Raw genomic sequence first — 21,707 nt, 5'->3', positions numbered from 1 at the left:
CTGATTGTAAATACCTTCTCCGGTCTCTGCTGTGCTTGCCAGTTGCTCTGAAAGGGATGGAAGTAGGATGCTGAGCAACTAGCCTGTACTCCTCTGGCTGCCTGTTTCAGGAAGCAGAAATAGAGTCTTCTGCAGGTTGCCTAGGAAGCTCTTTCATTAGAGTCATCCAAAAGCAAGAGCTTGCCTTCATTTTGGAGACTGAAGGGGGTGGGGACTTCCAGTGAAGGTTATAAGGTACTTTCATGTTTCTTTCTTACACGTAACTAAATGAAGACACAAAACTTTCCCTATACCTGGTTTGCCCAGGTACGATGAAAGATCTGTATGAGACTGTGCAGACTGGTAGACACTGAGGCAATACAATGAAAGAAAGCTGCATGCAATATTTAGATATGGCATATGTTCAGCCCATCCATGCCTCATCTTCTCACAGAAACTATCCAGGTATAGCAACATGAATAAGCACCTGCAGTTCCTGATGCTATCTAATGGCTTCACTTGAAACTATTTTGATAATCAGTCAGCAGAAGACATAATCCTCTGAAAGAATGTAGTTCTCCTGGGAAAAATCACAAGTTGTTTTCTCTTAGTTTCTTAGGAAGAGATGTTAGGGCCCCAGGGATGTAAATAAGAAAATCAGAGTAAGCTGAAACACTTAGGATCAAAACAGAAATCTACAGAAGGACATTTCAAATACTGGACAGGGAATAGGTGCCTCTGCAGTACCCTCTTTTCTACAGCAGCAAAAGAGTATGCTTACCTCACTAATTTTAAAAATGATTGCAAACACTTTTTTTTTGTTTATATTGAATTATTTTTAAAAATACACTGAGGATTTTTTCTGTTTCTGCTGAAATGATAACACTAGTGGAATATTACTTGCCTGCATTAAGACTTTCTCTTATGTCAGTAGCATTTGTTCCAAGTCTAAAACCTTCCTACTTAAATCCCTTTATGGGTATTACTGTCAGTAGCGGACTCTCTGAAACATGATGTCTTTGCAAAAAAATTCCTCTGTATTAATTTTAAGGGGAAGTTCTACGTGATGCTAATATCACATAGATGGGCACTACCACAAGGTAATATCCAAGAAAAGCCGGCAGACAGCAGTCTTGTCCCACTTTAGAGTTCATATATAGTCCATATAGGTCTGTTAGGCTATAATTTAAAATGATAGGGACAAATCTTTGGTGCATCTACACTAATGCATGCAGCATGGGCAACAAGCAAGAAGAGTTGGAAGCCATTGTGCAGCAGGCAAACTATGACCTAGTTGCCATAACAGAAACGTGGTGGGATTGCTCCCATGACTGGAGTGCTGCAATGGATGGCTACAAACTCTTCAGGAGGGACAGGCAAGGAAGGAGGGGTGGCGGCGTGGCTCTCTATGTCAGGCGATGCTTTCATGCTGAAGAGCTTGCGATTGGGGACAATGTGGTTGAATCCCTATGGGTTAAGATCAGAGGAAGGGCTGACAAGGCAGATATCCTGGTGGGTGTCTCTTATAGACCGTCAAACCAGGATGAAGAGACAGATGAGGTGTTCTACGAGCAGCTGGCATGAACTGCATGGTCGTCAGCCCTTGTCCTCATGGGGGACTTCAACTTCCCTGACATATGCTGGGAGTACAGCACAGCACAGAAGAAACAGTCTAGGAAGTTTTTGGAGTGCATAGAGGATGCCGTCCTGATGCAGCTGGTCAGAGAGCCCACGAGAGGAACTGCCCCACTAGACCTGCTGTTCACGAACAGGGATGGTCTGGTAGGAGATCACAGTATCACAGATCACAATATCACAGTATCGTGCGAGTTGGAAGGGACCTTAGAGATCATCGAGTCCAACTCCCAGGATTCGAGCCCTCTGTGTAGCAGAGCAGCATTTCTGCCACTTACGCCACAGGGGGGATTCGAACCCCGGGCCTCTGGTGTTGCAAGCAGCAACTTATACCACTGTGCCACCAGAGGCACAGAGATGTGGAGGTTGGGGGCTGCCTTGGGCAGAGTGACCATGAAATGATACATTTCTCGATTCATGGTGGAGCTTGGAGAGGGAATAATAAAACTGCTACCTTGGACTTCCGGAGGGCGGACTTTGATTTGTTCAAGAGACTAGTAGGGGGAGTCCCCTGGCATTCAGTCTTAGAGAACAAAGGAGTCCAAGAGAGCTGGTTGCTCTTCAAGAAGGAAGTCCTAAGGGCACAGGAGCAGGCAGCCCCCCTGAGCTGCAAAATGAGCTGGCGGGGAAGAAGACCAGGGTGGATGAATAGGGAGCTGTTCTTGAGGCTCCGAGAGAAAAAGAGAATCTACCGCCTGTGGAAGGAGGGATGGGCAACTGAGAATGAATTCAAGAAAGTCATTAGGATGTGTAGAGGTGAAATCAGAAAGGCAAAAGCCCAGCTCAAATTTAACCTGGCCGCCAGGGTGAAAAGGAATAACAAACTCTTTTATAAGTACATTAACAGTAAGAGGAGGACAAAGGAGAATATCCACTCTTTACTGGATGAGGCTGGGAATGTGACCACTGAGGATAAGGAAAAGGTGGAGGTTCTGAATGCCTTCTTTACGTCTGTCTTTAAAGGTCAGACCAGTTATCCTCAGGGTACTCCTCTCTCTGAACAGGTAGTCTCGGCTGGGGAGCATGCTATCCCCCCTGTGATTCTGGAAGAAACGGTCAGAGACTTACTACTCCAACTGGACTGCCACAGGTCCATGGGGCCGGATGAGATCCACCCGAGAGTGCTAAGGGAACTGGCAGAGGTGGTAGCCGAGCCGCTTTCCATCATCTACCAGTGCTCCTTGTTGACTGGTGAGGTCCCAGAAGACTAGAGGCTTGCCGACGTGACTCCCATTTACAAGAAAGGTTGTAAGGAGGATCCGGGGAACTGTTAGCCTGACCTCGGTTCCAGGGAAGGTTATGGAACAGATAGTCTTGAGGGAGATCACGCGGCATGTGCGGGAGGGCCGGGGCATCAGGCCTAGCCAGCATGGGTTCATGAAGGTCCTGTTTGACCAACCTGATCTCCTTCTATGATCTAGTGACCCATCTGCTGGATGAGGGAAAGGCTGTTGATGTGGTCTACCTAGACTTCAGCAAATCCTTTGACACTGTCTCCCATGGTATTTTCCTGCAGAAGCTGGCAGCCCGTGGCTTGGATGGGTACACTCTTGGCTGGGTAAGGAGCTGGCTGGAGGGCCGGGCTCAGAGAGTGGTGGTAAATGGAGTTAAATCCAGCTGGCAACCGGTCATGAGTGGTGTTCCCCAGGGGTCGGTGCTGGGGTCTGTCCTCTTCAATATCTTTATTGATGACCTCGATGAGGGCATTGAGTGTACCCTCAGTAAGTTCGCAGATGACACTAAATTGGCTGGGAGTGTGGATCTGCCTGGGGGTAGCGAGGCCCTACAGAGGGATCTAGACAGGCTGGAGAGCTGGGCTGAAGCCAATGGGATGAGGTTCAAGACCAAATGCCGAGTCCTGCACTTCGGCCACAACAACCCCAGGCAGTGCTATAGGCTTGGGGCGGAGTGGCTGGAGGACTGTGTGGAGGAAATGGACCTGGGGGTACTGATTGATGCACAGCTGAACATGAGCCGACAGTGTGCCCGGGTGGCCAAGAAGGCCAACGGCATCCTGGCTTGTATCAAGAATGGTGTGGTGAGCAGGACTAAGGAAGTCATCCTGCCCCTGTACTCGGCATTGGTGAGGCCTCACCTCGAGTACTGTGTCCAGTTTTGGGCACCTCAGCACAAGAAAGATATGGAAGTACTGGAGCAGGTCCAGAGAAGGGCAACGAGGCTCTTGAAAGGCTTGGAGAATCAGCCCTACAAGGAGAGGCTAAGGAAGCTGGGGCTGTTTAGTCTGGGGAAAAGGAGGCTGAGGGGAGACCTTATCGCGCTCTTCCAGTACCTGAAAGGTTCTTACAGTGAGAGTGGGGCAGGTCTCTTCTCACTAGTGACAAGTGACAGGACGAGGGGAAATGGCCTCAAGTTGCGCCAGGGCAAGTTTAGGTTTGATATTAGAAAGAACTTCTTTACAGAAAGGGTGGTTAGGTACTGGAATGGGCTCCCCAGGGAGGTGGTTGAATCGCCATCCCTGGATGTGTTTAAGAGCCGTTTGGATGTGGTACTCAGGGATATGATTTAGCAGAGTTTTTTTTTAGAGATTGGGTACTGATTAGGCTGCGGTTGGACCTGATGATCTTCAAGGTCTTTTCCAACCTGGGTAATTCTATGATTCTATGATTCTATGAAAGTGAAGGCAAGTCCATCCCTTCTTTTAGTTTCCATGTGTCTGATAGAAAGTTTCATGGACCAAGATGTGTAAAACTACAGCCAAGAGGGAAAGGTAAGAGTCTGTGAACAAGAGATGTTTAGGGCCATATTTTCTGAAATTATTATCACATTAGTGCAGGAATTTCTACAGAAAAGTAACAATCTCATTGCTTATATCAGTCCTAGATTCTTTTCTAGCTTAAATAAAAAGCAAGATTCAGAAAAGCCAGGAGGTTTTTAGTCTGAATCTAACATCCTGCCTCAACATTTCCCAAAGGCCCTAGCAGTTTAATAGCAGATATTCATTTTTCCAGAGACTTTTCTGTTTACAGTATGCACACTGATCCTCTCCTAATGGTGTTCTGTCCCTTTGCACTCCCCCTTAAAACCTTCTTCCCCTTGGGAAGCAATAGTCCCACCCCCAACCTTACCAATTTCTTGGGTTATGACCATTACTAGCATCTTACTATCATTATGTTTTTCTTCATCCACCTTTTCTCTATTGTTTTATACTTTCCTGACATTTTCCAACATTTTATCGAATAAGCAGGCACCTGCCCTGCAAAGACAGGCAACAGCAGATATAGCTGCTTTAAACCAGTTTAGGGTTACCCATGAAAAATAAAGGTCACAATCCAGCAATAAAGAAGAAATTGCTTAGTCCACTCCAAGGATCAGAGCCCACCAAACACACCAAAGGAGGTGATCTCCAAGTAGAAGACTTTCCCTCGTAGCAGTCTGCTCTTATATGAGGTTAGGGAGGGGTGTAACCTGGCTCCCCCACTTCTGGTCACACAGGTGAACTGCTTCCACCTTGCTACCAGGGCTGACTACACCCTTTCACCAGATGCTCAATCCCTGGTTCAGGCTGTGTCTTAACAAGTTCCAACACTCCAATTTTAACCAAGTTTTCATTACAGGGATAATTTCCCCCCTCCCCTTATCCTCCTATAATGGCTTGCATACTGGGAAACTTTGATGGATCACCATAGACAGCTCTTGTGTTCATTAATGCCATTACTCTCATATTTATTTTGGGCATCAGTATATTTACAACTTGTTGTGGGCCTCCAGTCCCCTTTGAAAGTCATAATTCTTGGGGGAATCTTCATTCTTGGGCTTCCTACGGTCAGTATTGGTTTTTCAGTACTGCTTGAATATTAAACTTTGATCTTAGGCACTCAGTTTCTCCAAGGTCAGCAACTAATTGAGCAGCCTGTTGAATTACAGCCTCAGAAGCTGCCAAAGGATTCAAGAACACTGCAAGTCCCCAGTAGTGATGTGGAGAAGCTTTCTGTAGAATTAAGTCTCTCATCCCCACAGTGAATTTGAACAAGCCAGGACTCTCAAAGGCATTTTCATACACTGCTTCCTCACACCTAGCACTCAGATGCAGTTCTGGACCTTTTCTGTAGAATTCCATAAACCTCTACCAGTGGGTACATGTGGTTTATTAGGCCATGTCAGCCAATAGGCTACCCTAACGCCCTGAATTAAGGAATGATTTTCCTCATTGTATATGACACTGGCATATAAAATTTACTTCAGTGCTGTCAGTGTTACAGCAGAGGCCAGTTTTGAAATTTTTGGGCCACTTACAACAACACTTTCAAATCCCATGTCTCATTGCTTCATCAGCCAAGTCAGGACACGTTTCCTCAGCCTTTGCCAGAATTGTTGGATTAAGAATATCATTTCAGCAGCTGTATATGTGCGCAGTAACAGGCATTGTAGTTTGGAGAAAAGGCCATGCACATGTGTTTCTTGGTAGTTTTTGTTTGTTTTGCGTGTGAATGTACAGCTATTGGCTGGACTTCTAGGGGGTCCAGCTCCACTGGAGCCTCAAGTTCTGATTTTTTTTGAATTCTCTTTTCCACTTCTGTCAGGGCTATGGGGGTCCATTTGCCTGTGGTGCCCTTTGTTCATGAAAGACAAGGCTCCGACTAGTTACACTGTGTTAGTTTGGATAGATTTACTTGTTAATATAACAGCCTTACATTCTAGATGTTTAATTTGATTGCATAATATTTGTTTTTTATTCCCAATACGTTGTTCTAAGGTATTCAAATGATTTAAGGGCATTAACAGAGACCAGGCTACAGTGGATGCCACAAGTTATTTTTGTTTATCAAATATGAACCACTGATTGAGAACCTGATTGTGTGACTGGGAGGAGTGCTGGCTGCACCTCTCTTAGACCTCATTTAACAGCTGACTGTCACATGGGAAGGATCTTTTTCTGGCAATCCCTTCTTGGTGAAGCTTTCCCCTGAAAACCTACAGTCTTCTGATGTGAGTGAGCAAACTTCTTCCCTTCCTTTATACAGCACCTCGCCATTGTGCTAGTCTTTTTGTCATCACACCTTTGCTGTAATGCTTTTTCCAATGTATTAATCTGTTCAATTGCTATAGCGACACTGAAGCATCTTGATACCATGTTACTCCTTGCAGTGATCATGTGGACTCAAAGATATTCATGGGGAGTGGTATAGATGTTTCAGAGGTACCAGAAAGGGCAGGTCTGTCCTCTGGGGAAAGATACAGGCCTTGTTCCTGTTCTGGGTCAACACTTAAGCTTGCACTGGGGCTTATTGCAGCTGCCTGTACCACACCCTTTGCCCCAATATCTGGGGCTGCATAACTGTATCACAAACCAAAGGGGGAATTCTCATTTGCCACAGGGACATGATTAAGGTCCTCTTAGTGACGAAAATCAGTGTTGACCATGATGCCTGTAAGCTATATACCTGCTATCAGGGGGACTACTTGTCCTTATGGGTACCAGGGTACCTGGTTTTAGATTCTCCTGGGCATGGAGCTGAAGATTATTTTCATTGCCAATTCATGCTTTTGTCACGTTATTGGTGCCTGTAATTTGGGGAGGCCCATGCATCCTCAGGGCACTGAGACCACCATCTCTAGGTCTTTCATTAAGGTCCTACAGGGTTTCATAGTGTCTCTTCATCCATTCCTGCAGGGACTGAGAGTCTTTCTTCAGGGCAGCCTTAAGAACACTGTTACTCCAATAAGGCCTGCCCCCATATTGGATTATATGAAATCATCACTCAGCGTTGTACCATTGTACCGGTGAAATGAGACTCTTGTTTACTCTTGATTGAGGTGTCCCATAAGCAGCCGTCAGCTTGGTCAGTGCCTTGATGGTATATGCCTGATTCACTCTTGGCCCTGGATAGGCCTACTGTCCTTTGTTCAGCATGTCACAACTTCTGATGAAACCAGTGGTTGATGTTCTTGGATAATGAATCATCACTCCATCAAATTGGAGCCAGTGTGCTGGCTTCATCATTTCCCACTGCCTGTAGAGGCTGGTGGCTAGAAACATGGTAGACATGTATGGTCCTGTGTTTAACCACATTCCATATATCTAACCACATACCTCTGCCCCAGATTACTTAGTTATAATCATCCACATAGCTTGCATTTCTGCCCACTGGCTACTCTGACTATTCCCCTCTACAAACCAGATTGTTTCAGTGGAGGGATGTTACGCCACTTGTGGTTTATTTTTCCCCAAGTTTTGTCAATCTTGGGCCAGCCTGCCAGAGAAGTGGAGTTCTGAGCTTATGACAAAAAGGTGGGAGTGTTTTCAGACCAAACATTTTCTGTCTGGATGTAGCACTGTCCATCATTTCATCTTTCTGCACATCTGGACCTACCAGCCACGGACGCAAACAATGATTTTTTGGCTTATTTTCACCAGTTGCTGTAACTTGAGACATCTCCCCTGAGTTCATTACTCCAGTAAATTTATCCATACATTCAAACATAAATGCTGGAGAGGTGGTTATAATACATGAGAGGCAATTACACCTCACATGTCTGAACTTCTGTCAGACAGAAGCAAAAGATAAAGGAGGCACAAAAGTTGTGCTCAGTTTGATCAAGTTCTGTTTTGCCAGACTTGTTAAACAGCCTTTCTTCTGACGAAAATAAGACCTTAGCTCCAGGACAGTCAAACTATTTCAGAGACTTACTGGGAAAGGAAGGAGTCTGTGGAGACTATGGGAGATAATTCAGGGATTATGCTCTGTAGGAACTCTGAGTCAAGGCAAAACAGTGTGAGTACTGCTGGGTGAAACATTCCTCTATAGTCAGACACATGAGAGTTTGTCTCTTGTTCCAAGATGAGCTTTTTTTTTTTCAGAGTAACCTTTTTGTCTCTGAAAAGAGAAAATGATTGCAAGCTCTTGGATAGGAGGAAGTATAGGGAAGACACGATGCAAGATCTATAGTGTTTGTTTTTTGTTTTTTTTTTGACTAGTGAAACACTGCTGCCTACTCTAAAGAATTTAGATAGTCAGCCCTTTTATTTTCAGCTGAAAACTTTCCACATTCATCCCAGAGATGTCTCAGAAGAGCCATAAACCCCATGGTTGAGTTGTGAAACCTGTCTATATGAATCAAGGGGAGCAGTCCTCCAGATCATAAATGGGAGCCAGAGCACAGATCACAGGTACCAGCAGCTGGAGAAACAAGAGTGAGTGAGCATAAGAAGTAGCAACCATGCCTGTGTGAGTGTCCATGTGAGTATAAGCACTTGCAGATGTGAGGGTATGTGAGACTGAGACCAGCTACGAGTAAATGCAGAGTGTGGAATTAAGGGCAGCAAAGGGGCGGACTGTGCATGTGAACGTGGCTGTGGAAAGGATACCAACTGTACATGAACAGGAAGAAATCATACATTACAAAAGGTTACATTCACATCCTGCTTTTTCTTCCTTCTACTTCTTTGTCTTCAAATGATGAATTCTTCAGACTTAAATCAAAACCAAAGAGAACACTGAGAATGTGCAAGAAGAAACATCACAGGGTTGCCTGAAATGTACTCAGAGCTCATCCATGGATGGAAGGAGTAAAGTGAATGGACACTGGTTGTCTTACAGCTTAACAGGCTGTAGCAATGACATAGGTATGAGGCATAAAGGGCACATGTAAAACTGATGCTTCACTCAGAAGAAATCGGCACTGTGTAAGCAATTTCAGTATGAAAATAAAACTATATTTTACTAGAATCAGGTTTCATTTTAGGTTGCATACTACTGTATCATACCTCCCGAGTTCTAATGAGATTCTAGTTCTGTTCAGTTCCTGAGATCAATACCAGCCTTGCCAGGTATAGTGAGTATCATTGTATGTCTGGATTGATTAACAAACTGTCAGGATTGTTATGAAGTGATAGAGGATCAAGAGCTGATCAGAAAAGAGAAATTCAGCAATTAAATGGAGCCTGCTTGACCTGTCTTGGTCCAGCTCATCAGCCACCCTTGGTATATGAAGATCCTGCTGGCCTACATTCCAGTATCCTGTGGTGAGAGCTACTCCCTTCTGTGGGAGGGTACTGGAGAGAAGGAGTTTATGTACAGAAAGCAAGTGACTTTGAAGTGTTGTGTCCAAACTGGAGGCACAGAAATACACAGCTGAATGGTTCTTCTTTACAGACACGATATTCAAACAAAACTCTTCTTGGCTTAACCGCTTAGCCTCGTATCCAATGTGAACATCACCCTTATAATCCTGATTTGTTCCGTATGAATAATAAATTAATTGCAGGCCCTTCCCAGCCTGCTGCAGATACCAATACATATAATCATGATTATAATTTTGACTGCATTTCAGAGTAGCATTCTCATCTTCTTTCAGCACCAGACTTGAGGTTTGGGTTATCTTAGCTCCTGTGAGACAAAGCAAAAGAAACACAGTCAAAAAGCAGACTACATTCTTCCCTCAGCAGAACAGGCATGAAGTCTCAGCTAATGCCTTACTCGCTCCAAAGAAGTACAAGACCATGCACCAAACTGTCCGCATTCTCACTGCTGCCTCAGAAGCCAGAGAGCATGTTGTGGTGAGGGACTTACTTATATAGGTCTGTTTCCATTTCCCTTAAGCCAATAGCAATGATCTCTGAATCCGTCAGATCTGTGCTGAAAACCAAGCTTCTTCCTCTGTAAAATTTCAAGCAAACACATTGTTTTAAGAGTTCCTGCAGAAAATAAATAGAAGCTTTCAAAGTAATTCAGATGGAAAATATTCTGTCAAACGTTATAGTTTCAAGGGGAGATGATTTTAAACTATACCAGGGGAGATTTGGACTGGGCTTGAGGAAAAAGTGTTGTTATTTTTTTTACAGAAACAGTACTGAAGCACTGGCACTGAATACTCAGAGATTTAGTGGATGGAACATCCCTGCAAACGTTCAACATCAGGCTGGACAGGGCTCTGAGCAACCTGATCTAGCAGTAGGTGTCCCTTTTTGTTGCAGGGCAGTTGGAATGGATGACCTTTGAATGTCTCTTCCAACTCAAACAATTCTGTTCCAAGTATGTACTGAATATGATGGTTTCTGTAACTACAGCATCCGCCTCATCTGAAAAAGAAGAAGAGTAAACACAAAGACAAGGAGAACAACTATTTCTCAAAGAACTTCTCTCAAAACAGTTAATTCTTCTGCAGTGCCACCTCAACCTTGCAGAAAAAAGCACTGCTGGGCAGAAAACTGCTTTTTCAGAACTGGAATAGAGCACTGCGGCTGCAGAACTTCAGGATGACAGCGTCCACTGAAGGTCTGGCTGGTTCTCTATTGGGAACTGGGAAGTGCACAGCTGTGACCAGTCTATAACCGCCTCATTTATTTGCTGGACTTTGAAGGCTACTGATCCCTGCAATAGCACTTGCTGACCTAAACCAAACATACCTGGGAGATGAGAAATGGAAAGAGATCCCTAGGTTAAATTTCCAGTTTCAAAGAGCTGTTTTTCAGTGTTCATGTAAAAGATGTGAGGATGTGAGATACAATAGTAACATCATGATTTTCAGGAACTATTAGCTTATTACAGGAGAAAAGAATAACAACAACTCAAATTACTCAGATGTCATTCCCAAAGTAGCCACCACAGCGTTTCACAGAATCACAGAATCACAGAATTATAGGGGTTGGAAGGGACCTCTAGAGATCATCGAGTCCAACCCCCCTGCCAAAGCAGGCTCCCTACACCACGTCACACAGGTAGGCGTCCAGGCGGGTCTTGAATATCTCCAGAGGAGACTCCACCACCCCCCTGGGCAGCCTGTTCCAGTGCTCCGTCACCCTCACTGTAAAGAAGTTCTTGCGCACATTCGTGCGGAACTTCCTATGCTGAAGTTTCAGCCCATTTCCCCTAGTCCTGTCCCCACGCACTACTGAAAACAGACCAGCCTCGCCACTATGGCTCCCACACTTCAGGTATTTATAAACCTGGATCTAGTCCCCTCTCAGCCTTCTTTTCTCAAGGCTAAACAGACCCAGTTCCCTAAGTCTCTCCTTGTAGGGGAGATGGTCCAGGCCCTTCACCATCTTTGTGGCCCTCCGCTGGACTCTTTCCAAGAGATCCCTGTCTTTTTTGTACTGGGGAGCCCAGAACTGGACACAGTATTCCAGATGAGGCCTCACCAGGGCAGAGTAGAGGGGGAGGATCACCTCCCTTGACCTGCTGGCTACGCTCTTTCTAATGCACCCCAGTATGCCATTGGCCTTTTTGGCTACAAGGGCACACTGCTGGCTCATGGCCAACCTGTTGTCCACCAGGACGCCCAGGTCCCTCTCAGCAGAGCTCCTCTCCAGCAGGTCTTCCCCCAAAGTTTGTTATCCTTAGCACTTCTGTCATAAAACAGAATTCCCAAAGCTTTCACAGGCTGGTGGAATCTCTAGTAATAATCCCTAGATGGCAACTGAATGTGGTAAAAATTAACTCTAAAGAAGAGGCAGAGGAGAGTAAGCAAGTCAGTCTGTGAGAGACAATGCTTTCCCAGTGCTTTCCTCATTGTGTTTTGTTTGCCTGATACAAGCAGTGAGGAAATCACAGCCCTAAGGTTGTTGTACAGAGCAGAAGAAAGCTCCCTGGTTGCAAGGAATGGTGTGCTATGCTCCTGGCTGAACAGCTCGTAGAGTCAGAAGAGCACTGGTTTCCTGGGTGTGTAAGGCCCACAGCAGTGATATGTGGAGATGTGGGTCTTTCTGAAATGGCTTTTGGACTGGATTAACTAAGGAAAGCAACTGAAGTTAACTTCCTCGGAACTGTCCCCGTGCCCATATTGCAGGACTACAGTGAACACATCTCAGACTGCTCTGCCAAGAATAGTGTAATTTGTTTTACATAAGAGACTGGAAGCAAAGTAAAATTTATGCAGTTTGATCAGTCAGGAAACTAGGACCCGAGCATGACAGTGAGTGATCAATCCTGGCTCTTGATAAGTCTCTTAGAAATTTTAGTAAACTGGAGTATAAGTGGGAGGATCTTCTACAGGACATGGTCTCTACTGATTCCCTGTTCTTTCACTTACCACCTATTCTCATCATCTCACACTCATTTTTTTCTGGGATCCAATAGCATATTTCATTCTAGCATACCTAGCTTTGCCACACCTTCAGGGACCAACATGGTACATTTACTCCTGATGTTTATGCTTCTTTACTCAATGCACTTATAGGAGAACAACTAATTGATCTGTGCTTAGTGGTATACAGATGGTATGTCAAAAAGATAGCTGAGAAAAATTATCAAAAAATGCCCAACAATGTAGCTGTACTTTCTCAAGGATACTGTTGATTTAGGTGTGCTTTCCCATGAAGAAAAGGTAAGAAGTGGATATCCAAGAAGAGAGCCAATGGCAGAAGGAGGAAACCTTGGTAATATCCTGTCAACGTATTTCCCTGTCTTATTACAGAAGAGTGAATGGCCCATCAAAATTTCACCTCCACATGCAGAGACTGGGGGCACAGTGGTAATGAGGGGAAAACCAAATTTCAGAGTTGAGGATAAAGACAGACTGTCCAGCCTTGTTCCAGAGCTATTCTGGAACAGCCATAATGCTCACAGACCGGGTGTGAAATCCATCCACATGAATCAAGGGGATCAAAGGAGTCACTTCTGGGTCTCATGGGGCTTATTGCCTTTGGCTATAGGACACAGTAAGGGATGCCAGTGAAGAACATTTTAGGATTGCATGAGACTTACGGGAGACTTATGGGAAGAATCCAAGGCAAGGAAAGAGAGGGTTTTAGATGATTTGGGAAGAAATCAAATGGAGGGGAGAAGAAGAGGGATGAAGGCATATAAAAGGGAAGCTGCTGGTGAGAATCCTTGTCTGGCTAGGCTCTATACCCGTGTCTCACCCTTTCTTCTCAAGTTCACTTTTCCTGAGTGAGGGACTCTATTCTGAGTATGTGCTTTGTGTACTGAGGGCAAAGCATCACAAAATGCATCCAGACCACAGATCACAGGTACCAGCAGCTGGAGAAACAAGAGTGAGTGAATTTAAGAACCAGCAACTGTGTCTGTGTGAGTGTCCATATGAGTAAAATCACTTACAGGTGTGGGGATATGTGAGGACAGTGCAGTGGAATTCCAAGGTCACAGACTGAATGTGAGCATGTGAGTGCCTGGAGCGGGGGAAGCCTACATCCACCCTGTCTCTCCCCATTTCAGTGGTATTTCTGGGAGCACATGCATAGTCCAAGTCTGCACAGCTTTCACAGTTCAATTTCCTCTACAAGCTTGCCAGCAACTCTGCCCTGAGACCATAGTACTGCATAGGGTGCAGGACCATTGCACCATAGTGATCCAACACTTGATCTTGTTGAACTTCATCCCACTGGCTGCAGCCCATCGATCCAAGTTCCTCAGTAGGGACTTCCTACCCTCAGGTGTATCAACACATCTCCCCAAATCAGTGTCTTCTGCAGATGTACTGAGGGTGTACTCAACTCCCTCATCCAAATCATCAGTAAAGATACTAAACCATACTGAAGGATGGGCCCCAGTACTGAACTCTGGTCAACACCACTTATGATCAAGAGTAAACTGGTTTTAACTCCATTCACCACCATTCTCTGGGCCAAGCCATCCAGCCAGCTCCCTGTGTACCTGTGCAAGCAAGGGTCTGCCAGTTTCCACAAGAGAATACTATGGCAGCCAGTGTCAAGAGCTTTGCTGAAGCCTAGGTAAACTGCGTCAAAAGCGTCCCCTTCATTCACCCTCCGGATCACTCTGTCACAGAAGGAGGTGAGGATGGTCAAGCAGAACCTGATCCTGTGGGTGTCCTGCACATGTTATGCAGTTACACTCAAGATGATCAGTTCCTTAACCTTCCCTGGCACTGAGGTCAGGCTGACAGGCCTGTAGTCCCCCAGATTCATCTTACAAACTTTCCTACAGATAAGTTCGACATTAGCAAGTCTAGAGTCATCTGGGACCACTCTTATTGATGAGGACTGTTGACAGATAGTGGAAAGCAGCTTGGTAGTCACCTCCATCACCTCCCTCACTAACCTCAAGTGAATCCCTCTGGCTCCATGGACTTTTGACAGTCTAGATGAAGTAGGTCTCAAACTGTTTGCACATGAATTGTGGAGGGTTTATATTCTGCTTTGCACCCCTCTTTCTTGCCTGTCCCTCCTGATGAGCTTTTAGACTTTTAGATATTCACCCACAACAGGAGAAAAATGGAACTCTTGTCAGCTGCTGTGTTGGGACTAAAGAAAACTCCTTTTCTGCCTGGCTCAGAAGACTTCTTGAATGGTAGCACAGTGTCATACTCTCAATGCCTTACAGCACTGTAACTTTGGAGTACCGCTACCAGCATGCACACGTTAGCTGGAGCAGCAGGGAAGGCTGGGCAGGGCCTGGTGTAAGGCTGCAGGGAACCCAACTTGGCTCTGATGAGCTTCAGTCTCCAAAGTAAGTATTTGTAAGGTTCATTTAAGTAAGTTTTTTATTTGTGCTATTACCTTCTTAAGAGGAAGGTGATAGGGCAGGAGGAGAGCAGCCAAGGAGCCAGGAGGCCATCTGGGTGTCAGTAGGCTGCAATAGTTTCCTGGATCCAGTCAATGTAATTGCAGACCTTGGTGTAAACTCCGGGATAACCTTTCAGAGCACATCCAATTCCCCAGGACACAATTCCTTGCACTTCTCCATTGCACGCAACTGGTCCGCCTGAGTCACCCTGGAGAGAACAAGTTACAGGCATGAACTGATTTAGAAGCAGAATCTCACCTGGAAAGACTGTGACCTGGTCTAAAGAATCTAGGGAATGCACAGGGAAATGAGGCAGGCCCTGAGATGGGAACGCAGGCAGATACAAGTCCTTGTTTACTGGACTCTCCTAGGTCCTAACTATTCACTGTGACTATACTGCATGCCCAGCAGATGTGATTAGACCTGCTATTTTTGGTGAAGTCCATGCTGCAGCCAAAGTGTGCTGGAAAGACACTGTGTCAGAGAAGAGCACTGAATGATGAGACATCCTCTCTAGTCAAAGGCTAGTGGGGCACTGGAAGAGCTTGTCCAGACAAGCTGTGGATGACCTGTCCCTCTGGAGGTGTGCAAGGACAAATGCATGTTTGCATTGGATGGAGTCTTGGGCAGGCTGATTGGGTGGGCGGCAATGCTGATGGCTTATGGTGGGGAGTTGGAGCTGAAGGATCTTCCAGGTCCCTCGCACCCTAAGCTATTCTACAATTCCATGAGGAGGCCTAAGCACGCTGCCAGGTACTGAAACACACCATACAGCTTGGAGTATCCTGGGGTTGTGTGGCCCAGGGCTCTGCACAAACATCAACTCTTACCTGGCAGGAGTCCTTCCCACCCTCCAGGAACCCGACACAGATCATGTTGCTGGTGATATCACCTGGGTAAGCCTCTTGACATTCTTGGTCACTCAGAATTGGAGCTTTCAGGCACTGGAGAAGTTCAGGGTAATTGTCTGTCAGGAGAATAGTGACACCAAGTGTTTTTTTCCTGGGACCCAGTACCAGGGACCTCTGTCAGTTAACAAAAAGACTTGAAGACCTATCTGTGAGAGCCACCCAGCAAAGCAGGGTAGAGCAAATCCTTAAGTTACAGGAGGAAATTTGAAGTGCATTGTACGCTGAGGCACGGTAGCAGGGCAGTGTGCTGACCTTGCAGGCAGAACAAGGAAAGAAGTCAGGTGAAACATGCTTGGACTCTCATTAATGTGGTGGTAGCGCAGGAGAAGCACAAACATCTACTTGCACAGCATACTGATACTCACAGCCATTGCTCAGAGTGTTTCCCCACCCTGAAATCAGGCACTCGGTCCCCGCCTTGGCACAGGAGCTGGGCAGAGCTATAGGTTGAACGTCAGCACTGTATTCCACTGCAGATGCCAACTTGATCAACATAATGTCATTATCGAGGGTTAGTGCACTGTATTTAGGATGACGAACAATGACTGATGCGCTCCTCACTACTTCACTGTCTTCAGGCACATCGATGTTGTATTCTCCCAGCCTCACTTGTATACGGCTGCAAAATTGCCAGCAGAGAAAAACTGCAGTTAGCTGTGGGTTGAACAGCTTTGTGGCACATGGAGTATGCAGACTCTTGAAAGAGATTAAGAGAGTGCTGCCCTACTCAAAGGTTAGTGTGTCACAGAGCTCTAGCAACTTTTTGATTTTGTGGATGTCTGAGTTCGGAAAGCCTTGCAGATCCTCAGCTTGCTGCTGTGGCAGTGGTGGATGGATGGATGACTCCAGACACCTAGAGCAATGCTTCAGAAAGGGAGATTAAGTTTTCCGCTGCAGGGGAGCACTAAGCTGTGTTCTCTGTGCACAGTGATATGTCCTAAATTTGGGACAAAGAAAGGTCCACAGGGAAGATCTGAAGGAATGAAAACAAAGAAAATGACAATGGTAAGCCATAAAGACATTCAAATGGAGACAGAATGACATGTTAGCGCACACAGAAAAGCATGCTATGGGTGCAAGAGTACTGGAAAGATCACGTGAAGCAGTGAGACCAAGGGTAGGGTTTCTCCTTTTGTCCTCAGGTACATCATGCATTGCATTGTCCCCTGGGATTGTCTTCTCTCGAGAGGCACCAGAGTTCCAGACCCGATGTGTTTGCAAGATTTGACTAGAGTCCATCCAGATACGCAACCCAATCCCCACTTACGATTTATAGCAGTGAGCAGCTGACAAGACCCACTGGCTGTTGATGAGGGAACCTCCACAGAAGTGATACCCAGAGTTCAGGGACACTTGGTAGGGAACTGATTGCCTTGGGCAGGTGTAGCCTCCTACAATCTTGTCATCGTCAGCACCTCCAGGGAAAGCAACTGCAAGAAAGAGAATTGGGTTTCACAGCACCAGGCCTGACTCCATTCTCTTCAAGCATAGCAGCAGCCAGTGAGCTACTGAGGAATTAGCAAGAGTCAGAAAAGTTTGAATCTTGAAGTCTTCACGCACCATCTGAAAGATCCTGCTGAGCTCTTCCTGTGCTACTCTGAAACATGAGGCTTTGTCTTTACCATATCAAGACAGGAAGAGAACAAAAGAGTAGAGGATGCCAAAGAACCTCACAGATTAATTGTGTGCAGGCTTCACTGTGTTTCTTCCATGGAACAACTGGAACAGGATGCAACAGCTGTGGCATGGTAGACAGTGTATGGTCGTCGTCTGTGTAGAGAGGAAACTGGGAGAGGGCAAATGCAGTTGAGAATATTGGCAGAATTTTTAGTCTAGTGGTGGGAAAGAAGCGGTGTGCAAGGGTGAAGGGAAACGCTGGTAGCAAAGGAATCAGAGAAAGCACCAAGACTTCGTGGTGCTGGAGAAGAACATGAGGAAGAATGTGTTTGAGTGTAGGAAAGAACACATTTGAATGTGGGAAAGAACGTATTTGTAGAAGCCAATGGAACGGTGGTAGCCAACCTTTTTGATCACACACCCCTATCAGCAAAAACCCTCTCAGCACTCCTGTCCCTCCCTGTAATGTATGTACGTTCTTTCATTTGCAAGTAATGTACACGTACTACCATAGTTCTAATGTTTTCTTCCCACACTCTAATGGATCATCTTGCATATCCAAGTGTGTGTGCACCCCGCTTCAGAGACCACTGCACAAGGACGTTGCAGGCTGGAAGGCTGTCTCTGACTATCAGTTACAGATGCCAAGGACAGAAGGGGTGAAAACCTTCCCCAGACCCTCCCTGGTATCCAGCAACTCAGGAACTTGACATTATTTGGTCAGGTGGGGTGTCTTTCAACCTCATGACTTTTGTAGGGAGTTATTTACACAAATGTGTCCCCCCAATTTGTGAGGCTGTGTAAACATTTTTCACACAGAAAAATATTGCAGGAAGGGGTTCATAGCTTTCCTAAAGGAAGAGGAATTGACTGTTGTTTGGTGCAAACCTGCCAAACTACCTATCTTTATTGGATACTCCCTAAAATTTGTACGAGAAGAGACCGCCATACCCACATAGTTTTATACACGGCTGTCGTATCCTACCTTCTCTGTCTCTCTCAGAGGCTGAGGGTCCAAGTCTCTGACATGGGTGAAAAGAGAAGAAAAGCAGAATATTCTGCCATTGGAGAAGGAGAAATGCAGGCAGGGAAGCAGAAGCAAAGGGTTGTGGGGAAAGCTTTTCTGAGACAGGAAGCTGTTGAGAACATACCAGCTGCTCCCAGACAGGAGAGAATCAGGAAGAGGGAACTCATGGTGCTTCCACCACCAAGCTCTGCGACGTGTAGAAGTGTTAGCCTCGGAAACTCCTCTCCTTTATGCTCCCAGAGAGCTTTATCGTTGCCAGCATATGGTCTCTCCAGCTTTAACTTTCCCAGGACCTTGCATCATCCTGGACAAATTTACTTATTTTATCTGAGTACAGCAGTGATACCGCTGACTGTAATACCTAAAGCAGGAACATGCATTTCTAGGAATGCAAGCTGATGTTGCTTGCCCCATTGTAATATCTAAGACAGCTGCCCTCCATTCAACAGCCTGCCTTCCTCCAGTGCTCCCAGAGCCACCAGCACACTGCTGCAGCATCACTGCATTGAACAAGATAACTGTTTGCAGATGGAGTTGTGTACCTCTGGAGTTTATTTTTGGAAAGAACCTGGAAAATGGGCCTGTGGGATGTCTACTTGTCGTGGGCAGAAGAGACTATTTACCGTTCATGAAATTCATGAAAGGACATATCTTCTTTAAAAAGAGGAAGAAGGTGGAGAGAATCACACAGAATCACAGAATTGTAGGGATTGGAACCTCTAGATATCATCGAGTCCAACCCCCCTGCCAAAGCAGGCTCCCTACATCACGTCACACAGGTGTCATGCTTTTAGTCTGAACTCAGGAGTTTGTTCATCATGCAACAGAATGGCCTGAATTATTCTCTGAATCGGTCAGTCTGCAGGATGATCTCTGAATTGTGCATTGCAAACAACCTGCTTGCCTGGGTGTGAAATGAGTTTGCACTATGTGCTCATGCAATGTTGTGCTGCAGGAATGCACGAAAGAGGCTGGTGGAAAGATGGTTAGAGGTTTAGGAAACGTACAGTTGTTAGATGTTTGTCATCAGGGACTTAGAAACTGGAATCCAGGACTTCTGCTGCAAGCTCCAGGATTGGCCTGGGAAAAGGCCTGTAGCATCCTCTTGTTTGTTTAAGCCAGTAGCATAGAGAGGCTCACAGACACTTTTTTCTCTAAGGGCACAACCAGACTGCCCCCTGTGACATCTTTTGTGCAGTTGAGAGTGGCTGATTATTTTGTTTTAAGGGGTATAGAAAAAAAGAAATGAAAGAAAGAAGATGTTTGTTTTTCCATCATGACTTCCTGAGACTTTGGGAGGAAGCAGGTGTGCTGAGGCCTGACATGGGGCACAGAGTGCTGCCTGGTGGGCATGCTTTAATGCTGCTCTTCCCCATTGACTGATCACAACATTGGAGTTCCCCATATCACTGCCAAGGTGCCTGAAATTCTTCTGAGCAGACCGGACTGTGACTGCACACACTACATGTGCTTCCCCACAGGGGAAGGCAGCTCCTTCCCATAGTATCAAAGGGAGTCTTAGAAGGGTTTGTGTGCATGTGTTAGGGAATTCACAAGTCTGCTTAGGCTTCACTCTGGCCAAGGTGTATTCAATTTCTGCCTGCAGCTGTGTGTCACAGTAGAAACCCCACGTGAGAGCAGCCCATTGTAGTTTGCTTTCTCTGACTGTGCAGTATGTGAAAGAGCCTTGAATTCACCTTCTGCTTTGTACTTTACCACACACTCTCCTTAATGCCATCACTGGTCTTGTGGGGAACAAGTGGACAGTAACCTGGCTCTGCTTCTGTACCACTAATGCATTGCTTGCCGGACCCTCTTCCCTCCCAAGTGTCTGGGCTCCATTCCCTGACTTTGCCCTTGTTTTGCCTCCACTCTTCTGCCCCTCTCCAATCAGTCTCCCATTTTACAGAGACTTTGTCTCTCCTTCAGACAGGGTGAGGATTTGGTGTCAGTGCTTAATGCTCTTGCTGCATTGTGTGATCACTCACAGCGCAGAAGTATGTGGCAGCATCCTTGGTTGTCACATTCTTGATAGTCATAACAGAGAGCTTGTTTTCTCTGCTTACCTCAAACTTGGCTTCACTGTAACCTTCCTCGTAAGACCTCTGCAGCCATGTAGAAGTGCTGGCTATTAACTTCAGACTGCTCCTTGACAGCTGCTGGTACCAGAACATATAGGCAAGTGTGGAACTACCCTGATAGCAGGTGAGGTCTACACTCTCTCCAGCGCTCTTGAAGGCATCTTCTGGCCACTGCGTGATGGCGTATCCCACTATGGGGCCTGAAGGAGCGAGAGAAAGAAAATGAAAAGCAGACAGTGGCTGCAAAAGCTCCTTCACCTTGCACCTGCCCCACGTGTCCAGTAGGATAGCCACAATGCAGATGGATCTGCAGTCTCTCACCAAGTAGAAGAGCTAGCAAAATGGCCAGCATGATGACAAGCAGCTGTCCCAGAAGAGAATGAGGGAGGCAAGAGAGGCTGGAAAGACTGACACCCCTCCCCTTGTTCTGATTTTCCCATAAAGCTTTGGAGGAGGACAGAGAAGACATGTTTTACATCTGAAAACATTGTTGTTGATTCGTTAAAAGAAAAAGCAAGTGCTTGTGTGGCTGTAAGTTTTTTCTGTCTTGGGACGGCCTGCCAGAGAAGTGGAGTTCTGAGCTCATGACAAAAAGGTGGGAGTGTTTTCAGACCAAACATTTTCTGTTTGGATGTTGCACTGTCCATCATTTCATCTTTCTGCACATCTGGACCTACCAGCCACGGACGCAAACAATGATTTTTTGGCTTATTTTCACCAGTTGCTGTAACTTGAGACATCTCCCCCGAGTTCATTACTCCAGAAAATTTATCCATACATTCAAACATAAATGCTGGAGAGGTGGTTATAATACATGAGAGGCAATTACACCTCACATGTCTGAACTTCTGTCAGACAGAAGCAAAAGATAAAGGAGGCACAAAAGTTGTGCTCAGTTTGATCAAGTTCTGTTTTGCCAGACTTGTTAAACAGCCTTTCTTCTGATGAAAATAAGACCTTAGCTCCAGGACAGTCAAACTATTTCAGGGAAGAAAAAGTCCGTGGAGACTAT

At 45.8% G+C, this 21,707-nt stretch overlaps 2 protein-coding genes and 1 gene segment (V, D, J or C); all 3 read right to left on the bottom strand.

The window, feature by feature from the left end:
• Nucleotides 1-10,095, bottom strand: part of LOC140251924 (M1-specific T cell receptor beta chain-like) — a 64,587-nt gene extending 54,492 nt beyond the window's left edge. Inside the window, exons 1-3 of the mRNA XM_072336164.1 lie at nucleotides 10,053-10,095; nucleotides 9,687-9,962; nucleotides 1,722-1,734 (exon numbers count right to left, since the gene is read on the bottom strand). Coding sequence (XP_072192265.1) covers nucleotides 1,722-1,734; nucleotides 9,687-9,962; nucleotides 10,053-10,095 — 332 coding nt within the window. The remainder of the gene's footprint in view (nucleotides 1-1,721; nucleotides 1,735-9,686; nucleotides 9,963-10,052) is intronic.
• Nucleotides 10,096-15,117: 5,022 nt separating this feature from the next.
• Nucleotides 15,118-18,781, bottom strand: LOC140250406 (trypsin II-P29). The gene is made up of 5 exons (XM_072333114.1): nucleotides 18,739-18,781; nucleotides 17,238-17,400; nucleotides 16,336-16,589; nucleotides 15,890-16,026; nucleotides 15,118-15,267 (listed from the first exon to the last, which is right to left on the bottom strand). Exons 1-5 carry the CDS (start codon nucleotides 18,779-18,781, stop codon nucleotides 15,118-15,120), a joined length of 747 nt encoding a protein of 248 aa, XP_072189215.1.
• A 1,788-nt stretch (nucleotides 18,782-20,569) lies between these two features.
• On the bottom strand, nucleotides 20,570-21,047 carry LOC140251850 (T cell receptor beta variable 29-1-like). The segment is given in 2 exon segments: nucleotides 20,570-20,895; nucleotides 21,017-21,047. Coding segments are annotated over 2 exon segments (357 nt in total).
• Between the last annotated feature and the right edge of the window lie 660 nt (nucleotides 21,048-21,707).

Source organism: Excalfactoria chinensis, chromosome 1 (genome assembly GCF_039878825.1).
Source record: "Excalfactoria chinensis isolate bCotChi1 chromosome 1, bCotChi1.hap2, whole genome shotgun sequence".
NCBI classification, from domain to species: domain Eukaryota; kingdom Metazoa; phylum Chordata; class Aves; order Galliformes; family Phasianidae; genus Excalfactoria; species Excalfactoria chinensis.
This window is presented reverse-complemented; position numbering and strand designations above follow the sequence as displayed.